Raw genomic sequence first — 17646 nt, 5'->3', positions numbered from 1 at the left:
ATTCATAAAAAAAAATACAAAATATGTATGTATAAGTTCAGTGACCTATATAGACACTTGAGGCATGCTTAAAATGATTGATTTTTAGGGCTATAAGCAACCTAATGTGGAACCTACCTAGTGAATAGTTCATCGCAGCAATCGAGCTATATGCCCCACGTGCATGATAGGAGTATAGGACTAGGGTGCATTGTATTACCATGCATCTTGGTCCCTATCATGACAAATAAGGCTGACCATGATTGATCTAAGTCATTCCTGTACACCTCACCTTAGATGATTCAATGACAAAAATCGTTCTAATTGGGTGATCCTAACCATTACCTTCATATAATTTTTGGAGGTATCCAAATAGGGCCCAAGACTCTTAAGGTCCTATTTGGGTATGCTGTCCTGGCTTTATTGGCCGGGTCATGTCTCCAGTGCGGTTAGCTCAAAGCAAACCCAAGCTCAGAATACACTAGCATAAGTTAATATCAAAGGCTTTTGGTCTTATTATGTTGGCATTCGTATGGATTGCCCCATGTTCAATCGGAGCTGTTTATGAATTTATAGCTCCAATTTACAAATAGGATGGCCTTCTCTTCACAGGAAATTACGCCCCCATTTGTGAATTGGATAAGAACAAGCCAAAGATGTTCTTATCCCGGGCATTTGGCATCCTACACCTGCGCTAACTGAACTCATCATCATAACAAGGCAAGGCATGCAAACACAGTACAGAAGCTTTAATTTACATGAGTAGAAAATCAAGCTTCAAGCCTCTGTAGTAAAACTAGTAGCCACTTCTAGGTATGACTTCATTTATTTGTCACTATATAACTAACCAACTGCTATTACATCATGCTTGGTGTATGTATGTCTTGGTGAAGACCATCCCTAATGAAATCCAAAACGATAGAAGCTAATTCAATTTGATGCGAAGAGTAGCCATGGTTGGCTCCTTCTATAATATGCAGTTTATGGTTCGCTATGCGCTTGGCAAACTCTGAAGCATCTTCCACTGGTACAATTTCATCTACTGAGCCATGAACAGTCAAGACCCTGCTCCACATAATGTCAGTTAAAAAAAACATGGAAAAATCAAACAAAACCACAATGAGAAACATAAACGCCAGTTGGTTAACTAGGAGCCTGATGAGTAGGCCAACTTAACAATGAATATAAAAACTTGCAACCTTTGGCCATTAATCAATTGAAGTAGAATCTCGTATCTTGAAGACAGAAAATAATCATGGCACAGTCATACAAAATAATCTACGCAAGAGGAAAAAGAAAGATGCATATAGGCATGAACAGAGGACTAATATGTGCACCAGAATTTCTGTCCAGACATGAGAAATGAGAATCAAACAGCAAGAGTTTGCTTACCACTACTGAGTTCATAATTACACTTACTGTAGTTATATATGGACATAAAGAGGAGATAGGGACATTGATGCAATTACAGACCAGCAGTTGGAAACTGAGTTAAAAAAAGAGCCGTGGGAATTCCGTCAAACATGAAAGAAACTCATCAAGTAACATAGGATTCTAGTTTAGGCGAACTGAATTTTAAGAAACAGCTTTCTACTTCTATATGAGATCTTTTTTTTGAAAACTGACAATTTTATTGAATATTGGCTGGGACAAATTGTCCCCTCCATATTACAAAAATGGATCCAAGATCCAAGAACACTCCTTTAAGGAATTACAAAGGTCTAACAACTATCATTTCCTCCCTTAAGACTCCTACTTTAGCTAATCCATCCGCCTCCTCATTTGCCGATTTCCGCCGGTGCTCAATTCTAGTGTTCAGCAACCTTATAAGATCAAGAATTTTCGCTATCACATCCTAAAGGCGCTAGGGCCCTTTTAAAGTACCCGAAGCCCAGCCCACCGCATTTGTCGAGTCCCCTTCTACTATTAAAGGTCCCAGATTATTCTCGTATGCCCATCGCAAACCAAAAAGAAGAGCCTTGATTTCCCCTCATTTGCATCACAAATCCCGGCTGGACCCGAGAAAGACATAATAGTAATTTGTTTATCGTCCCTGATTAAGCCCCCAATTCCTACCCTCCCCGGGTTTCCTATCGAGCTCCCGTCGAAATTGAGTTTGAACCACCCACTTGGTGGAGCCATCCATTTTGGTGTAGTTTTAATTCGGATCGCTCTATCCCAAATGATAGCCCACCAATTTCTTATCAAGTCCCCCACCCCATTGGGTAATTTCTTTTTATTCTTGGCCCATGCAATAAGTTCTACCTTGATATTCGTCACCAATCGCCCCAAAGATACACTATGATCTTCAAAGATGCGCCTGCTTCGTTCCTTCCATATGTTCCAGACAATAGCGTAGGGGAAGGTGGCCCATAATAAGTTACCTATTTCCCCAAATGGCCCGCCTCGCCAGTAGATCAGGAGCGAACTAATTGAACTTGGGCAGACCCAGTTCATTCCAAAAGCGCCAATTGCCCTCACCCATAATTGATAAGAGAAGGGTCAGTGCAGCATCAGATGATCCAAAGTTTCTTCGTCTTGGTAACAGAGGACACAAATGTTGTGCATGCCTGGGCATCATGCCTCGTGTAAACAAATCATAGTTAAAACATTTAGGCATGCACAGCATCAAAAGAGGGAAAAGAAGAAAACAAATCAGGGATCATGGACGTTTTTATTTTTTCTTTTAATATGAGAGTGTGAAGTTTGAACCTCTGACCTAGTTATACCCTTGGATATATCATCACTGGGGGGAATGCTCAATTTCAAGGAACAAATCTTTGATTCTTCAACAAATGCTGTGAACCTCCATAGAAAATCATCTTTTTTATTTCACTCATTACAATGTGTGAAGAAGCATAAAAATACCATGTCAACTGTAAGAAATTAAGGCATAATAATATGCTATGGTGTAACACCAAAAGAGTTATCTGCAAGAAAATAATAGATGTCTGTGTAACTTTGTAAAAATACCAACCATATCCACTATAAAACGAACCAAGATAGACTAGTACAGGTTTGACATAAAAGAGGTCTCAGAATATTGTTGTACACCATTTTCAACGGGCCTTTGCAAAGCATCATGAAAGTCACAACCCAAGGTTTTGTCCATTTTTCTTGTGCTTCACTGTGTAATGTTGTAGCAATGAGGCTTTATTAATATGTTACACAGAGAGTCAACAACTGGGTCAGATACCCTTGTTAGATCCATGAAAGGGAGAGATGGTTGCAATGGACAATTGGGACTTGAGATACCATGGAGACTCAACTACTGGGTAACATAATCCATGGAAGGGAGAAATTGGTCGCAAGAAACACCAGGGATTTGACACAATATTGGTATGATTTCTTGTGTAAAGACCAAAATACAAGAGAAATTTCTCCACAATGATGACTCAATGTGAAGCTATTTTGCTTGACATCCCAAGTCTCACCAGTAACAACTGTGTAAACGGGAAATATTGAATGGAGACGTTTTCCAGATGATGGGCTATGGATTGTCATAGGGTTGGAGAAGACTCCCAAGGCTACTCCAGAGAACAAGTTGTGAGAACCACTGATTATTTGCCTTGGCGGATAAAAGTATTAAAGAAAATGTATTCTAACCTGCAGTCTTTGTCAATTGAATGGCAAGCTGCATGAATATCAGTAGTTAGGCGATCCATCAGACTTTCTTCAGTCACACGATACTCAACTTTTCCTACAATACAATCAGATGTTAATAATACAAAAAGAAAAAAGAAAGCTGCAACAGGTAATTATGAAGGAAACAAGAGTCTCTTCAAGTGCAAATCAGCCAAGAAATAAAAACAAATCTAGGAAAGATAAGGCAATGCATACTTACTGAAATACACCTTAAGAGAACTTTGTGCAAAAACTAAATCAATTTAGAGACCTAAGAAAACAAACAGAAGACTGCAGAGGATGCATATAATTTGTTGCTGGTTCGTTGAGGGATACTACTGATCAGAGATCTTGTAAGCAAATAACAGGAAAAACGAAGGCTGTACAGTAGCATGCAAGGGCATTACAATGATGACCGTGATATTAAAACCTGAATAAAAAACACCTATAAAGAAGCTGATTGCTGCATTGCCATTTAAAAAAAAAACTTATTGCTGCATATGAAGGTAGGAATCACGACATAAAAGGTTGACACTATTGAATAAAATTATGAGTCTATATGAAGAGGCCAAGCCCTTAGTTGCAGGATTCTTCAACCCAAGGCCGCTCTTGCTATGGGACCTGCACCCACTTCCTAACCTCTATAAATTTTACAAATTAAGCAGCCTTTTTAACTCTATAATTTTACAAATTAAAATATTCCAAGTTTCTACAAATGCAACCATTAAATTAGTCAAATTCTACAACAAATCACAACTAGACACTGATTAGAACACAATACAAGGCTGACTCATTCCCTAATAACTGTAGAAGAATGAAGAATAGAGGGGTTTTCTGGGATGGGGCCATGGGGACCATATCTTTGTAATGTCACAAGATAGAGAGTGAGTGTTTTTTTTTTTATTATTCTATGAAAGGACATGGGGACCATCTCGTTGTAATGTCACAAGATAAAGAGTGAGTGTTTTTTCTATTCTATTCTATGAAAGGGGCAAAGTTTTCATTGTGTTCATTCTGAACACTTAAGTCACATAAGTCGCATCACTCAAGTTTGGGACTAAAGTGACATGCCCCATCTTCGTGATTTGGGTTTTTGTGGGTTTTTACCACGAAAGAAATACAATAAGATTCGTGTGTTGGGTTTCTTTCAACCATACACACACTTTTTCCTCTATCCTTCCCTTCTCTATCTTCTTCCCTCCTTTTGCATATCTTGCCTTCTCTCTTCTAATCTTGTGTTCTCTTATTTTGATTAATTAACCTTGAATTATTGAATTTATAAATCTCCCTCTCAAGGTGGAGCATAAAATCACACATGCCTGACTTGCTAATAATATCATGCAGACAAGCTTGAACTGTATCCTTAATGAATATATCAACCAACTAAGATGCAGATTGAACAAATGGAGTGGAGATGGTCTGGGAAGACACTTTCTCATGAACAAAGTGACAGTCCACCTCTAAGTGCTTAGTCCTCTCATAGAAAACATGATTACATGCAATATGTATAACTGACTTGATAATCACAATGAAGCTTCATAGGAGAAACATCAACACCCATATCTGTGAGGAGAACGGAGACACATTAGCTCATATATAGCGTGATGCATTGGCCGATATTCATCTTAAGTTGAAGAATGAGGAATAAAAAATTGTTTCTTATTCTTCCACACCACCAAATTACCAACAACAATCATGCAATATCCACTGGTAGATCTCCTATCATCTGATGAGATGGACCAATCAGCATCACAGTACTCTCGAACATTCAATGGCCATGATTCTGATGCATAATTCCTTTACTTGGTGATCCTTTCAAATACTTTAGAATGTGAATAACAGCCTCATAATGATGAGTACATGGTTTATGCATGAATTGACTTACCCCACAGCATAAGTAATGTCTGGATGTGTGATAGTCAATAAATAAGTTTTCCAACCAATCGTTGATAGCATGTAATGTCTCAAACGATTTGAAATCTATCCATGATCCTGATGATTCAGCATGTGGCTCCTTTCCTATTTCAACACACTATCGTGACTTGCACAATCATCATCTGTAAGAAAGTTATCTAAATATATTCAAACCTAAAAAAAACTGACTGGGATCCTTATTGAAGAGAAAACAGAGCTCTCATGTCAAAAGCGACTCGCACGAGACCACTGACTAGTAGACATGTGACATCATGTGGTTAGGCTAATAATAAGAAGATAAAGTCATAATGACAGGCTTGTTTTCCTCATCCTTTTTAGGATGTATCCAGGTTGATAATTGGGAGGAATGTGTGAGCCCTTATTTGCTACATCATATATTACTTAGACCCCCATATCCGCTAGATTGGACCAGCCCAAACTCATATATTACATATGCAACCAATTGGGGACCAAGACGATGGACACATCCAATAAATCCAAGTCATGAATTGATAACAACGTGGAAGAGACTACAATGGGTACATGGTATACCGGTCAAACCCATCGAAATACGAAGAGCACAGAAGGGTCAGTCTAGCCAACATCTAGGTTGTAAACTTGTAATGCAATGCAAAAGGCTAAATCATGCACATGTTGGATACAAGAAAAGTACTACCTGTTTTGTCCTTGACATCAATAAATCCATCTTTCTTAATTCTTTTCATAAAGTCTTTACCCAAACGATCTTCAATTCCTCTTTCTAGATCAAAGCGGCCAGAGATATTGACAACAGTATGAATATCATGATATACAGAAGCATAAAGAATCACCACATCTCCTCCTGCAATAACCTTTTTCAGTAATAAAAGTACTTCACAAATCACAAGAACATACATTTCACTAGCAAAATGAAATTTCTAAACTAGAACCGCCAAATAAAGGCATATGATGCTTGGAAAATAGAAGCAATGTGGCATAAAACAAATGCCATAACGAAATATAACACTAGATCTACCATTAGACAAGCAAATTGCAAACAAAATAAATGACCAAAACTAGAACTAAAAGTGAAGGAAAATAATTTATTATAGGCCGAAATACACATGAAAAACGCAAGCATACTGCCTGCGTATCAGAAATCATTTAGCTTCAGTAACCTACAATATAACGGTTGTGTTCCTCACATGGGAAGAAGCTTCAGTCGTTGGTGCAGGAACAATGCCTCAAGAAGTCCATTAGCAAGGTATAATTAGAGAGGTCTAACACTAATAAATCAAGGTCATTCTACCAGCTTCAATCCTTCCCTAAAAAAAACTTAAAAGAAACGAAATTGAGTGCCATAATGCCATCTGATTATCAAAGCCATATACTGAATATTTCAGATAAATATGATTTAAACAATGCTGTCTCCCTTCTGTCCAGTTGCTAGCCTCTTGTCCATATACATGGCATGCGTACGATGATCAGGGCTGCTGATCTTGTGGAATACGCTATGTCCTTGGTGACTGGCAAGCATATTGAAACTGATATTTAAAACCTTGCCTAATACATGGCCCAGGAGGCCAAGTACAGGATTTGAAAAGAAAAAAACTCGTTTCATTCACAGATATATATGATACACCAAGTTCCAATCTAATTTCTAAAAAATTAAACTCATTTTAATATATTTGACCAAATAATTTTGACCCAGAGACCTTATTCATGTCTTATTGATATACATGAATTTTTTCTATACCATGCTACTTTCTAGGACTAACCCTCAATTCTAGATCATTTTTTAAGGGCAAAAGCTTGATGGAGGTTTTAGATTGCCGAGTAAATTATGATTTTGACCATAAAATTGTCAATAAAGTCATTGCATTGTCAATCCAAAATGTAGATCGTGGATGAACCTGAAGACCATAGAAGGCTTTGTTTCATTTGACCAGCTGGCCTCAAAATCTTAAACATCTTCAAAGGTAAATTTATATAAATTCAAATAAAAACTGTCCCACCTTTACTATGCCCAACAATAGCACTTATTTCACGCTTCCCCTCTGAATAATATTGGACCACAGCACGTAAATCACCAACCTCTCTTTTATAGTTACCATACTCAAATGAACCTTCACTTTCCCTGGAAAGCACAAGATTGTCACTTCCAACATATTTAGTTGAATCCCAATTCAAGGAAAAAAAAAAAATTTAGCTGAATCAATATAGAATGAAATGCAGTCTCAAATGCCGACAATTACCTAATCTATAAAGAAAGTTGAAAGAAATAATAAACTATTGCACATGAAGGCGAACCATAGAAAAGATCCATGCTATCATGCGCTTGTAGCCTAATAGCAGCATGTCAGACACTGTTGGCATTGTCTTGGACACTTCTGAAACAATTGTAATATCATAAATGAACTCATTGACTGTAGGGAAAATTGAAAATATCTACTACCTACCAAATTATAGAAGGACAATGGCAGTTCAACGTCAGAGCATATATGATGCTTTTAACTTTAAGGCATGACTCTTTGTTATTTGATGCAAATGGGATCTGAACAAGTAATTGATAATATTCTCAAATTTTCCAAACAAGAAAATGGCCAAATTTTTGCTGAAGCCCTAAGAACATTTACTTAAATTGATAGATTAAGGGTGTCCAGATTAGGAGAGAGAGAGAGAGAAAGGAAGGGCTTGATGTGGTTCTCAAACCTAAGACTTGGAAAATGTGAGGAATCCTAATAGTGAAACTTGGATTCAACTCAGGATTTTCATCAAAAGATTCTCAAACAGTTTACGTTGTAAAAATTCAAGTGAGTTTATTGGGTGTCGCCAAGATTTTCAACTACCTAATTTTTCTAGGGTTTCAAAAAAATAGCGACCAAAAAATTCATACGGGCTCTCAATCGAGTCATTGACTGCTAAGTACTCCAAGTAATCATATTTTTAGACTTTGACCCTATCTTTGTAAGTTGGTGCCAAATAGAAATAATGAGTCTTAATTCTTAAATGATAGTGTGTTATAGTCAACTCACTCATAAAGAACAGAAACAGCTCACTTCGAGTCATTTAACATAGGAAATACTGAGGTCAAGTGTTTTTACAATGCAAATATATGATATTAAAAAGTGGACTTTCTCAAATTGCACGTACCAACTGTTCTGAAACTTCCATAGCCTTATCACCAGGACAGTGAAAGGCATGTAGGCCACCCACAGGCATAAGAGATCACAAATGATTTTGGCAAACAGAGTATCAAATGCCAACTTTTATTGGAGATTAACAAATGACACCGAGGAATCTTTCTACTTGAAGATGAGATGGAAAACCTCTTTATACACATAGGACAGACGCCAATGTGAAGGCAGATTTCCTCATTCAAGGTGGTGTTGGGCGTCGAAGTTTGATTGTTAACAAACATTATCTATTGGTCAGCGAACATTATCTTTCTTTGTATCTATGTTTGTTTTGCATATTTTCCTGCCCCATAACTATCTCGATCATGTATTCCTGTATCTTTTGTGATGTCTTTAATAATATTCAATTTGACGTCATTCAAAATAAAAGAAGCAAGATATGCAGTCCAAACTAAATAAAGAATTTTGAAAGTTTTATATCCAAATGACCCCGCAATGGCGGGAGCCTCGTGCACTGGGCCGCCCTTTTTTTATATCCAAATGACCAAAAGATAAAGTGATAACCACACAAAACGTTTTCTGAAGAAACAAGTGATAAGCATAGAAAATGTATTCTGAAGAAACCTTTACTATTATTTTCCATCTTCCATTAAAATTTAGCTTACCCATTTCCAGCAAAATCGAAGCGAATGGCACTGATTCCTTCTGTAGCTAAAGCAGTGGCAAGATTCACCATAGTTTTCTGCTCCTGGAGATAGAAACATATATGGTTGATATATCATTTGTACACAAACCCAATACCATAAAAAAACATTTTACAGATGGAAGGGATATGAAATGATTTAAAGTGATAATTAAAATCAAACTGCCACTAATGAAATATCTAAAGAACTCAAAATAAAAAAGGGGGACATTTTAAACATTAAAAAACTTCTATGATAGATGCTAAAGCATGTCTTTATTTCCATTAAATTTGATCATAGAGGCAAACCACAAATATCATAGACTGTGGGCAGGGATAGGCTACTCTAGCAAGAACTGGATCAACTTGAAATGGCCAATAAATCACATCATAGAATGGAACTCTTTGAGATTGACTAGACTTGGACAAAGAATGACAACTGATATATGATTTTGGATGTTCCTGTTTTTGTTTTTGTTTTTTTGAGTGGCAAAGAAGAGTATTTTTTTTTTTTGAAGGTAAGCTGGGATTGAAATCTTGAAGTTCCGACCTCTATGTGGAAGAACAAAGACTTAACCATTGAGCTAGAGGCTCAATCCTTTGGATGTTCCTGGTTTATATACTGACTAACATGCATAATAAATAAGACTCCCAACAACAATGAGAATGACATCCTACTGTAGACACCTCATTTTGTCTTGACTGACCTGACATTAGTCAGAGGTTGTGTGGCAATGATGATCAGCGGTGTTTCCTTGAATGAGTCAAAGCATCTCCTGAACAGAGTCAAAAAACCAAAGGAATAACCATTTTGAAAGCAACCCTAGAGATAACTCCCAAAATAACTTGTATTGTCCCAGGCTTCACGAATTCTTTTATAGCCAAAATTGTCAATTGACAGCATGGACCATCGATATATAGGCTTGCCAATGATTAATGATATGGACCTCTTTATTGACGCCAGAGCCTGTAAGTTGAAGAACTTCAAATATAGAAACCCTCCAAAAAGCCCCTAAAGCCATTCTTTCCACTTGGGATCCTTTCTAAACTTCATTATTGCTAAAATAAACATCTAGGAAGGTTTAAATTCATGCAAAACCCTAGCTTTGATTCCCACCTATTCAAACTTACTAAAAATACAATCTTTTTGTCTAAAATTATTCAAGCCTTTCCAAACCAATTCCAAGCTTGTTTAAACTAGCCTATGCACGAAATTTGGTCCCACATTGCTTCTTCAATTCAATTCTCCAAGCCCTAGACTTTATAAAATGGTTACCAAAACTCAATGGAAGAGAGATTCAAATAACATGAACATCTCCATAGAGATACATGAATGTTCTCCCAAGGAAGGCTATAGAGCTTTGAAGGGACTTCTCTAAGTTCAAATTAGTATTCAAAGGCTTCTCCAGATTGGAAGACTAGGGCAAGCACACGACCTAACACCCTTCTCCTTTCTCCCTTCTCCCTCTGAGTATTTTCACACTTTAAGTCTTTCTTTTCCTAGTTTAGTTTCTTTGCTCTTGTATGTTTTGATCTCAGGTAGTTTACTTTTGTTCCAGTTTAGAGTTCTCTTCTAGATTAGTTTACTTCAATCATGCATTAGTCTTGAGCATTCTAATCTAGTCTTATTTTCATAAATTATGCATGCATGTAGTATGGTTCAGTTTTTGAGTTCGATCATGATTTCATTCTTGTTAATTGCATGTCATATAGCATTGTAGCCAAATTAATCAAATATGCTCGAAGATCACATATACAAGCTTATGGACATTAGAAGATGACTTATTTTGGAGGAGGTTGGTGATTAACACCTTCCAATACTGTAACCTGATTTTGATCCCCTCTGCTGTTGAAGATTGATGCATTGAGATAAGAGTTAAACTTTGGGTCCTACTTCTATGTCCTAACCTAGGTGGTAACTCTTCAGGAAGAATAGGTTAATTCAACTCCCAACCACACAACCAAAAAAGTAAGAAATGCTACACCTACTAAGCTAGATGGGGAGGCCATCGTAGCCCATTTGGTCCAAATTGAGCAAGATCATAATGCTCAAGGAAAATAGGAGAAAACATGCAAACCTAAAACTTAATGCACCAGTTGGCTAGATTATATCTAGGTAGCAAAAATGGAGCTCACCTGATAAAATGGAACCTTATCCAGTTAAGGAGGCAATGTAGGTTCTATGTTCTAGAGAGAATTCCTAGCAATGAAAGCCACAATTTGCTCACAAGGCACGAGTAAATATATGAGGAGGTGGATAAAGTTCAATTGTATCATAAATCAACAAAACATAACAACTGACAAAAAAAGAGAGAAGGAAACAATCAGATTAGAAGAGGTGCATCTAAAGAACAGTGAGCACTGATTAAATATAAAAGAAATAACCTTCAGATGCAACTACCTACCTTTGAAGACCGAAATCCATGGCACAAGATTACAAGCTCCTTAGAACCAGTTTCATGTAGAACTCCGATAAGCTTCTCTCCGTGACTGTTTGATATTGCAACTTTTTGTTGTTGGGTTCCTGGAAACAGATTGATACAAGATTGTAACTTACATGATGAATATGAGAATGTGGCAACGATGGAAGAAAAAGTAGCGTGCGTGAACGATACCCATGTGCCAATGATAAAATACAGCAAGATGGCATTCAAAAGACTATGAAAATGAACACCCCAAACATTTTACATCAACTACAAGAGCTAAAAGACATGGGAAGACTTAGTCTCCAGAGTCAACAGATGACAGCATCAGCATCTCTCCCTACAATGTCATCGTCAGGTTCGTTTGTTAAAATTCCGTTCACCCATTTCAAAATTAGGTTTTTGGTACTCGACCCTATTTAGGAACTGATCCAAATGTTGAAATTGAGACAAAGAAATCATTTGGGGAAAGATGGAATCAAACATAAAATGGACTAATGATCTGGGAAGCACGGGTACTCTCCCGGGGGTCCCGTACCCGTACCCCACACATATGGGATGCGGGTACGTTCGGGTACGCCCCGGGTACGTCCCGGGTCGCACCCCTCATTTTTTTTTTTAAAAAAAACATATTTTTCTGTTTTGGGTGCGTGTCGGGTGCATCGTGGGTGCGCACCCACTCGTGCCCGACACGTTTGGGTGGGTTTTAATTAAGAAGGGGGGTGTTTCAGCTACTTAAGGGGTGGCTTTATAACATATTGGGGGGGTGTTTAGAAAACAAATAAAAGGGGAAAAAAAACCCTCGATTCTCTCTTATACCCAAATCTATTCTCTCTCCCTCTCTCAAAACCCTACTTTCCTAAACCTAAACCCATCTTCTCCGATGAGATCCCTCTACTCCGGCGACATCCCTCCCCTCCGACGGCCATTAAAGGTAACCCTCTCTCTCTCTCTCTCTTTGTGTGTGATTATCTCTCTCTCTCTCTCCCCGTGCTCTCTCTCTCTCTCTCTCAGCCTCTATCTCTCTCTCTCTGTTACTCTCTCTCTCTCTCTCAGCCTCTCTCTCTCTGTGTTTCCCTCTCTCTCTGTGCCTCTATCTCTCTCTCTCTCTCTCAGCCTCTCAGCCTCTCTCTCTCTGTGTTTCTCTCTCTCTCTCTCTTTGTATCTCTTTCTCTCTCTGTTTTTTTTTTGGATTTTGTCAATCGATTTTGAGTCCAAAACAAATTATTGGGCCCTGTTTGTTTTGGATTTTGAGAACATTTTTTGGATTTTGTCAATCGATTTTGAGTCCAAAACAGATTATTGGGCCCTGTTTGTTTTGGATTTTGAGAACAGATTGTGAATCCAAAGCAGATTTTTGGCCTCACAATCTGTTGAATCTAATTTTGAGTCCAAGAATCAGCTTCGGACTGACAATCTGTTCTCAAAATCCAAATCTGATTTTTGGGTGCAATACATGTTGGCTGTTGAGAGTCCAAAACTGAGTTTTGGGTGCAATACCTATTGGCTGTTGAGAGTCCAAAACTGAGTTTTGGGTGCAATACCTATTGGCTGTTGGTTGTTGGCTGTTGAGAGTCCAAAACTGATTTTTGGGTGCAATACCTGTTGGCTGTTGAGAGTCCAAAACTGATTTTTGGGTGCAATACCTGTTGGTTGTTGAGAGTTCAAAACATATTTTTGGGTGTAATACCTGTTGGGCTATTGAGAGTCCAAAACTGATTTTTGGGTGCAATACGCCAATACCTGTTGAGACTTGAGAGTCTAAAATTGCTTCATTATAAATTTATAATTGCATTGCATTGGATTGCCATTTGCCATTTGCCATTTGCCACTTGCCTTTTGAATTTACATGGGTATGTTTGGTTGTGTATACAAATTTACAATTGGTGTTGCCTTGTAACCTTGTTTATTTCAATTTGTGTAATTGAGAATTAGAGTCCCTTGTTTTGTTGGGTTGCAACGTTGCGTACTAAAATTGTTTTTGTTGTTTAATAGATTTTAGAATGTCTTCATCTGATGCTAGTGCCGCCCAAGCCGCACATACGTCTTCTACTGATGAAGATTTGTCGAAGCCTTTGTGGAAGCATATCTCTAGATTTGATAAAGATCCTAAGGGTGGAGGGAATGTGAGGTGGCAATGTAATTTTTGTAGTAAGAGTTTCAGTAGCTCGTACACAAGGGTTATGGCGCACTTGTTGAAGATAACGGGACAAGGAATCGGACCATGTGCTAAAGTGAAAGCAAGTGATCTACTTACAATGCAAAGGTTTGAGGAAGAATGCAAAGAGCTTATGAAGCAAAATGCTCCCAAGAGAGTGTCATTGTCGCCATCATCAAGTAGTGGATCATTGAGTTGCCCAAGTAATATGTTTGTCCCTCCAAGTTTTGATCTAAAGAGGAGAAAGACAAGTGGTCCAAGTGGAAGTGTAAGTGCTATTGAAAAGGCATTCAACATGGCGGCCCGTGATCACCTACATGGCAAGATTGCTAGGATGTTTTACTCCGGTGGCTTGCCATTTCACCTAGCAAGGAACCCACACTATGCGAGTTCATACTCTTATGCGGCCAACAATCCAATTTCCAGTTTTTTGCCTCCGGGGTACAACTTGCTAAGGATGACTCTACTACAAAAAGAGAGGGCAAATGTTGATATGTTGTTGCAACCCCTTAGAGATACATGGAAGGATAAAAGGGTGAGCATTGTTAGTGATGGATGGAGTGACTCACAAAGGAAGCCTCTCATTAACTTCATGGCGGTAACCGAGGGTAGCCCTATGTTTCTCAAGGCGGTAGATTGTTCGGGGGAAACAAATGACAAACATTTCATTGTCAACTTGTTGAAGGAGGTAATTATGGAAGTTGGGCATGGAAATGTTGTCCAAGTAATTACCGACAACGCCGCAAATTGTAAGGCAGCCGGACAACTTATTGAGGCACAATTTTCTTCCATCTTTTGGACCCCATGTGTGGTGCACACCCTCAACCTTGCTTTGAAGAACATATGTGCGGCGAAGAATGTGGAAGCAAATCAAGTTACATATGACGAATGTAGTTGGATAACGGATGTTTCGGGAGATGCTAGCATCATTAAGAATTTCATAATGAATCATTCCATGAGACTAGCCATATTCAACGAGTTCAACACTTTGAAGTTGCTTTCCGTGGCGGAGACTCGATTCGGGAGTGTTATTGTTATGCTTAAGAGATTGAAACTCTTAAAGCAAGGTCTTCAAGCAATGGTTATTAGCGACAAATGGACTTGTTATAGAGAGGATGACGTGGGGAAAGCGAGGTTTGTAAAAGTGAAGGTGTTAGATGACGTATGGTGGGATTCTATTGACTACATACTCGCATTTACATCCCCATCTATGACATGCTTAGAGAGTGTGATACGGATACGCCTTGCCTTCACTTGGTTTATGATTTGTGGGATACCATGATAGAGAAAGTAAGGACGGCGATATATAGGAAGGAAGGAAAGAGGAAAGAAGAGGAGTCCAAATTTTTTGAAATGGTGCACGAGATTCTTGTTGCTCGTTGGAACAAGAGCAACACTTCACTTCATTGCTTGGCTCATTCATTTAATCCAAGGTTAGGTGACCTTAAATTTATTTAGATTATTAGCTATTTATATTTATTTCAAAGTTATAACTTTTGACTTGAAGTTTGAAGCTAAATTAGTTTTTTCTTTCTTAAAGGTATTATAGTGAGCAATGGCTCAGTGAAGATTCGAGTCGGGTGCCTCCACATAAGGATGCGAAAATTTATACCGAGAGGATAAAGTGCTTCAAGAGGTACTTCACCAATTCCGAAAACCGCACGAGAGCTAATGTGGAGTTCGCCAAATTCTCCATGAAGTCCAGATTATTCAATGATGTTGATTCCATCAATGAACGGTTCACTATCAAGCCTCATGAGTGGTGGGCCATCCATGGTACATGTGCCCCTATGCTTCAAAGCATAGCTTTGAAGATTCTTATGCAACCTTCATCGTCATCTTGTGCCGAGAGGAATTGCATCACTGACTCTTTTGTGCATTCTCTCAAGAGGAACAAGATAACTCCACAACGAGCTCAAGATTTAGTTTTCGTTCATAGCAATCTTCGGCTTCTCTCAAGACAAACTCCACAATATAAGCAAGGAGAGACAAAGATGTGGGACATAGGTGACGATACATTTGATTCCTTCGAGGATGTAGGGGTACTTGAAGTTGCTAGTCTTTCTTTGGATGAGCCAGAGTTGGAGTCCATTGTTTTTACCGACGATGTTGTCGATATTGGAGATGAGGCGACGGACTTCTAGGAATAAGGATTGATGATGCATTGATGCTTTATGTTATTTTGGTGCTTTATGTTATTTTGGTGCTTTAATGATGAACTTAATCACGTATGAAATGAAGAGTAATCTTAGAATTTTCCATTTTGGTGATGTTATTATTATTTGATTGCTCTCCTTTTTCTTTTCTTTTTTATAAATATATAATAAAATAATAAAAATATTATTATATTCAAAGCACACCCGCACCCGAGTTTTTTGGAAAATCACGTACCTGTGTCGTGTCGTGTCGCACCCGCACCCGCACCGTGCTTCTTAGCTAAAGATACACATGTACCAAAACTAGGATCCAACATAGATAACATTTAAAACACTATGAAAATAAACTATTCAATCCTCTTGCATCAAGTTCAAGAACTAAAAGACATGGGAAATTTAGTACCCAAACTTCAGAGCCAACATATGACGACAACTCTCCCTATAATGTAATCGACAGGTTCTTTCGTAAAAATTCCGCTCACCCATTTCGAAATTTTAGTTTTTGGTACTTAACCCAGTTTAGGAACTGATCTAAATGTTGAGATTTGAGATTAAAAAAAATCAAGGGCATAAAGCGAGCTGAGAGTTAGAGCAATACATAAAAAATCAAATTTAAAAGGGGGTGTATATTTCTTTACCTATGGAGTCTCCTTGCTGAGACGAGATGGATTGAGCCATTGTTGGGTGTTTCCTACAGAGATGAGAGGCAGAGAAGAGGAGGACTGATCTGCAAAAGCGGATCCTGAAAGGAGATGGTTTGGTTAATTGGGCGGAGAATGGGCCCACTGGATATGGAGCACAACCAATGGATGACATTCTTCTCTTTCTATTTTAAGTTATGGCCTTATGGGCATGCTAACAAGGAGGAACCACATGATGGGCTCCACCTTTGCTTTATTGGATATATTCGTCCATTTTCTTTACTTGGGACAGCCCCCCTAGTCTTTGATACTTGGTGGGGATACTCCAAGTGGGGGTTCAACCCGGAAAAAAGACGGATCGGGATGGGTTGAGTTCGAGTTTGGGTTCGGGTTGAGTTTTCCCACCCTAGGTTGAGTTTGGGTTCGGGTTCGGGTTGAGGGTTTGGGCAATCCGACCAGAGTACAACCTGACATTTTTTTATGGAAATTTGTTTTTCTAGGCTTAAATATTCGGGTTGTGTTGGATTGGGTTAGGTTGAACTTGGGTCGCGTCGGGTTCGGGTTGGACTTGGGTCGGGTTGGGTTGAACCCCGTCGGGTTGGAAATTGGGCCGGGTTCAGTTGGAAAAAGGGTTCCTAGGACCCGACCCGACCCGAGTTGCACTCCTCAACTAAATACACTAAACGGGGTGTCCTGAGGAAGAAAAGGGGGCACATATATATCACTAGCTTAAAGAATTTATAACGCTACCGCTTTGGTTCTCCACTTTCCAGTTGCTTCTTTTGGCTCTTTCTTCCTATTCACTATAAATTACGGGCGCTGATATCCCCACCCCACACCCTCTCTCTTGACGACTTCCTAACGTTTTCCCACCATTTGACCGGTCTCTCTCTCTCTCTCCACACGCAACAGGAACAGTTGGTGGGCCCAACAGAAAATGGTGGGCCCATCTT

At 38.7% G+C, this 17646-nt stretch overlaps 1 protein-coding gene across 2 annotated transcripts; it reads right to left on the bottom strand.

The window, feature by feature from the left end:
• Window positions 1-707: 707 nt before the first annotated feature.
• Window positions 708-16902, bottom strand: LOC143847590 (putative uncharacterized protein YDL057W). 2 transcript variants are annotated; one of them, XM_077356521.1, is made up of 7 exons: window positions 16691-16899; window positions 11721-11839; window positions 9299-9381; window positions 7512-7633; window positions 6194-6358; window positions 3586-3679; window positions 708-1044 (listed from the first exon to the last, which is right to left on the bottom strand). In XM_077356521.1, the coding sequence occupies exons 1-7, from the start codon at window positions 16866-16868 to the stop codon at window positions 837-839; spliced, it is 969 nt and encodes a 322-aa protein (XP_077212636.1). In that variant the 5' UTR covers window positions 16869-16899; the 3' UTR covers window positions 708-836. The 2 variants fall into 2 exon arrangements, with proteins under 2 accessions (XP_077212636.1, XP_077212641.1); XM_077356526.1 differs by lacking the exon at window positions 6194-6358 and having other exon boundaries at window positions 16691-16902.
• Window positions 16903-17646: the final 744 nt, after the last annotated feature.

Source organism: Tasmannia lanceolata, unplaced genomic scaffold (assembly GCF_043159265.1).
Source record: "Tasmannia lanceolata isolate RefF3 unplaced genomic scaffold, GAP_Taslan_0.1 ptg000003l, whole genome shotgun sequence".
Lineage (NCBI taxonomy): Eukaryota > Viridiplantae > Streptophyta > Magnoliopsida > Canellales > Winteraceae > Tasmannia > Tasmannia lanceolata.
Note: the sequence above shows the minus strand (reverse complement) of the source record. Positions and strands in the feature narration are given on the sequence as shown.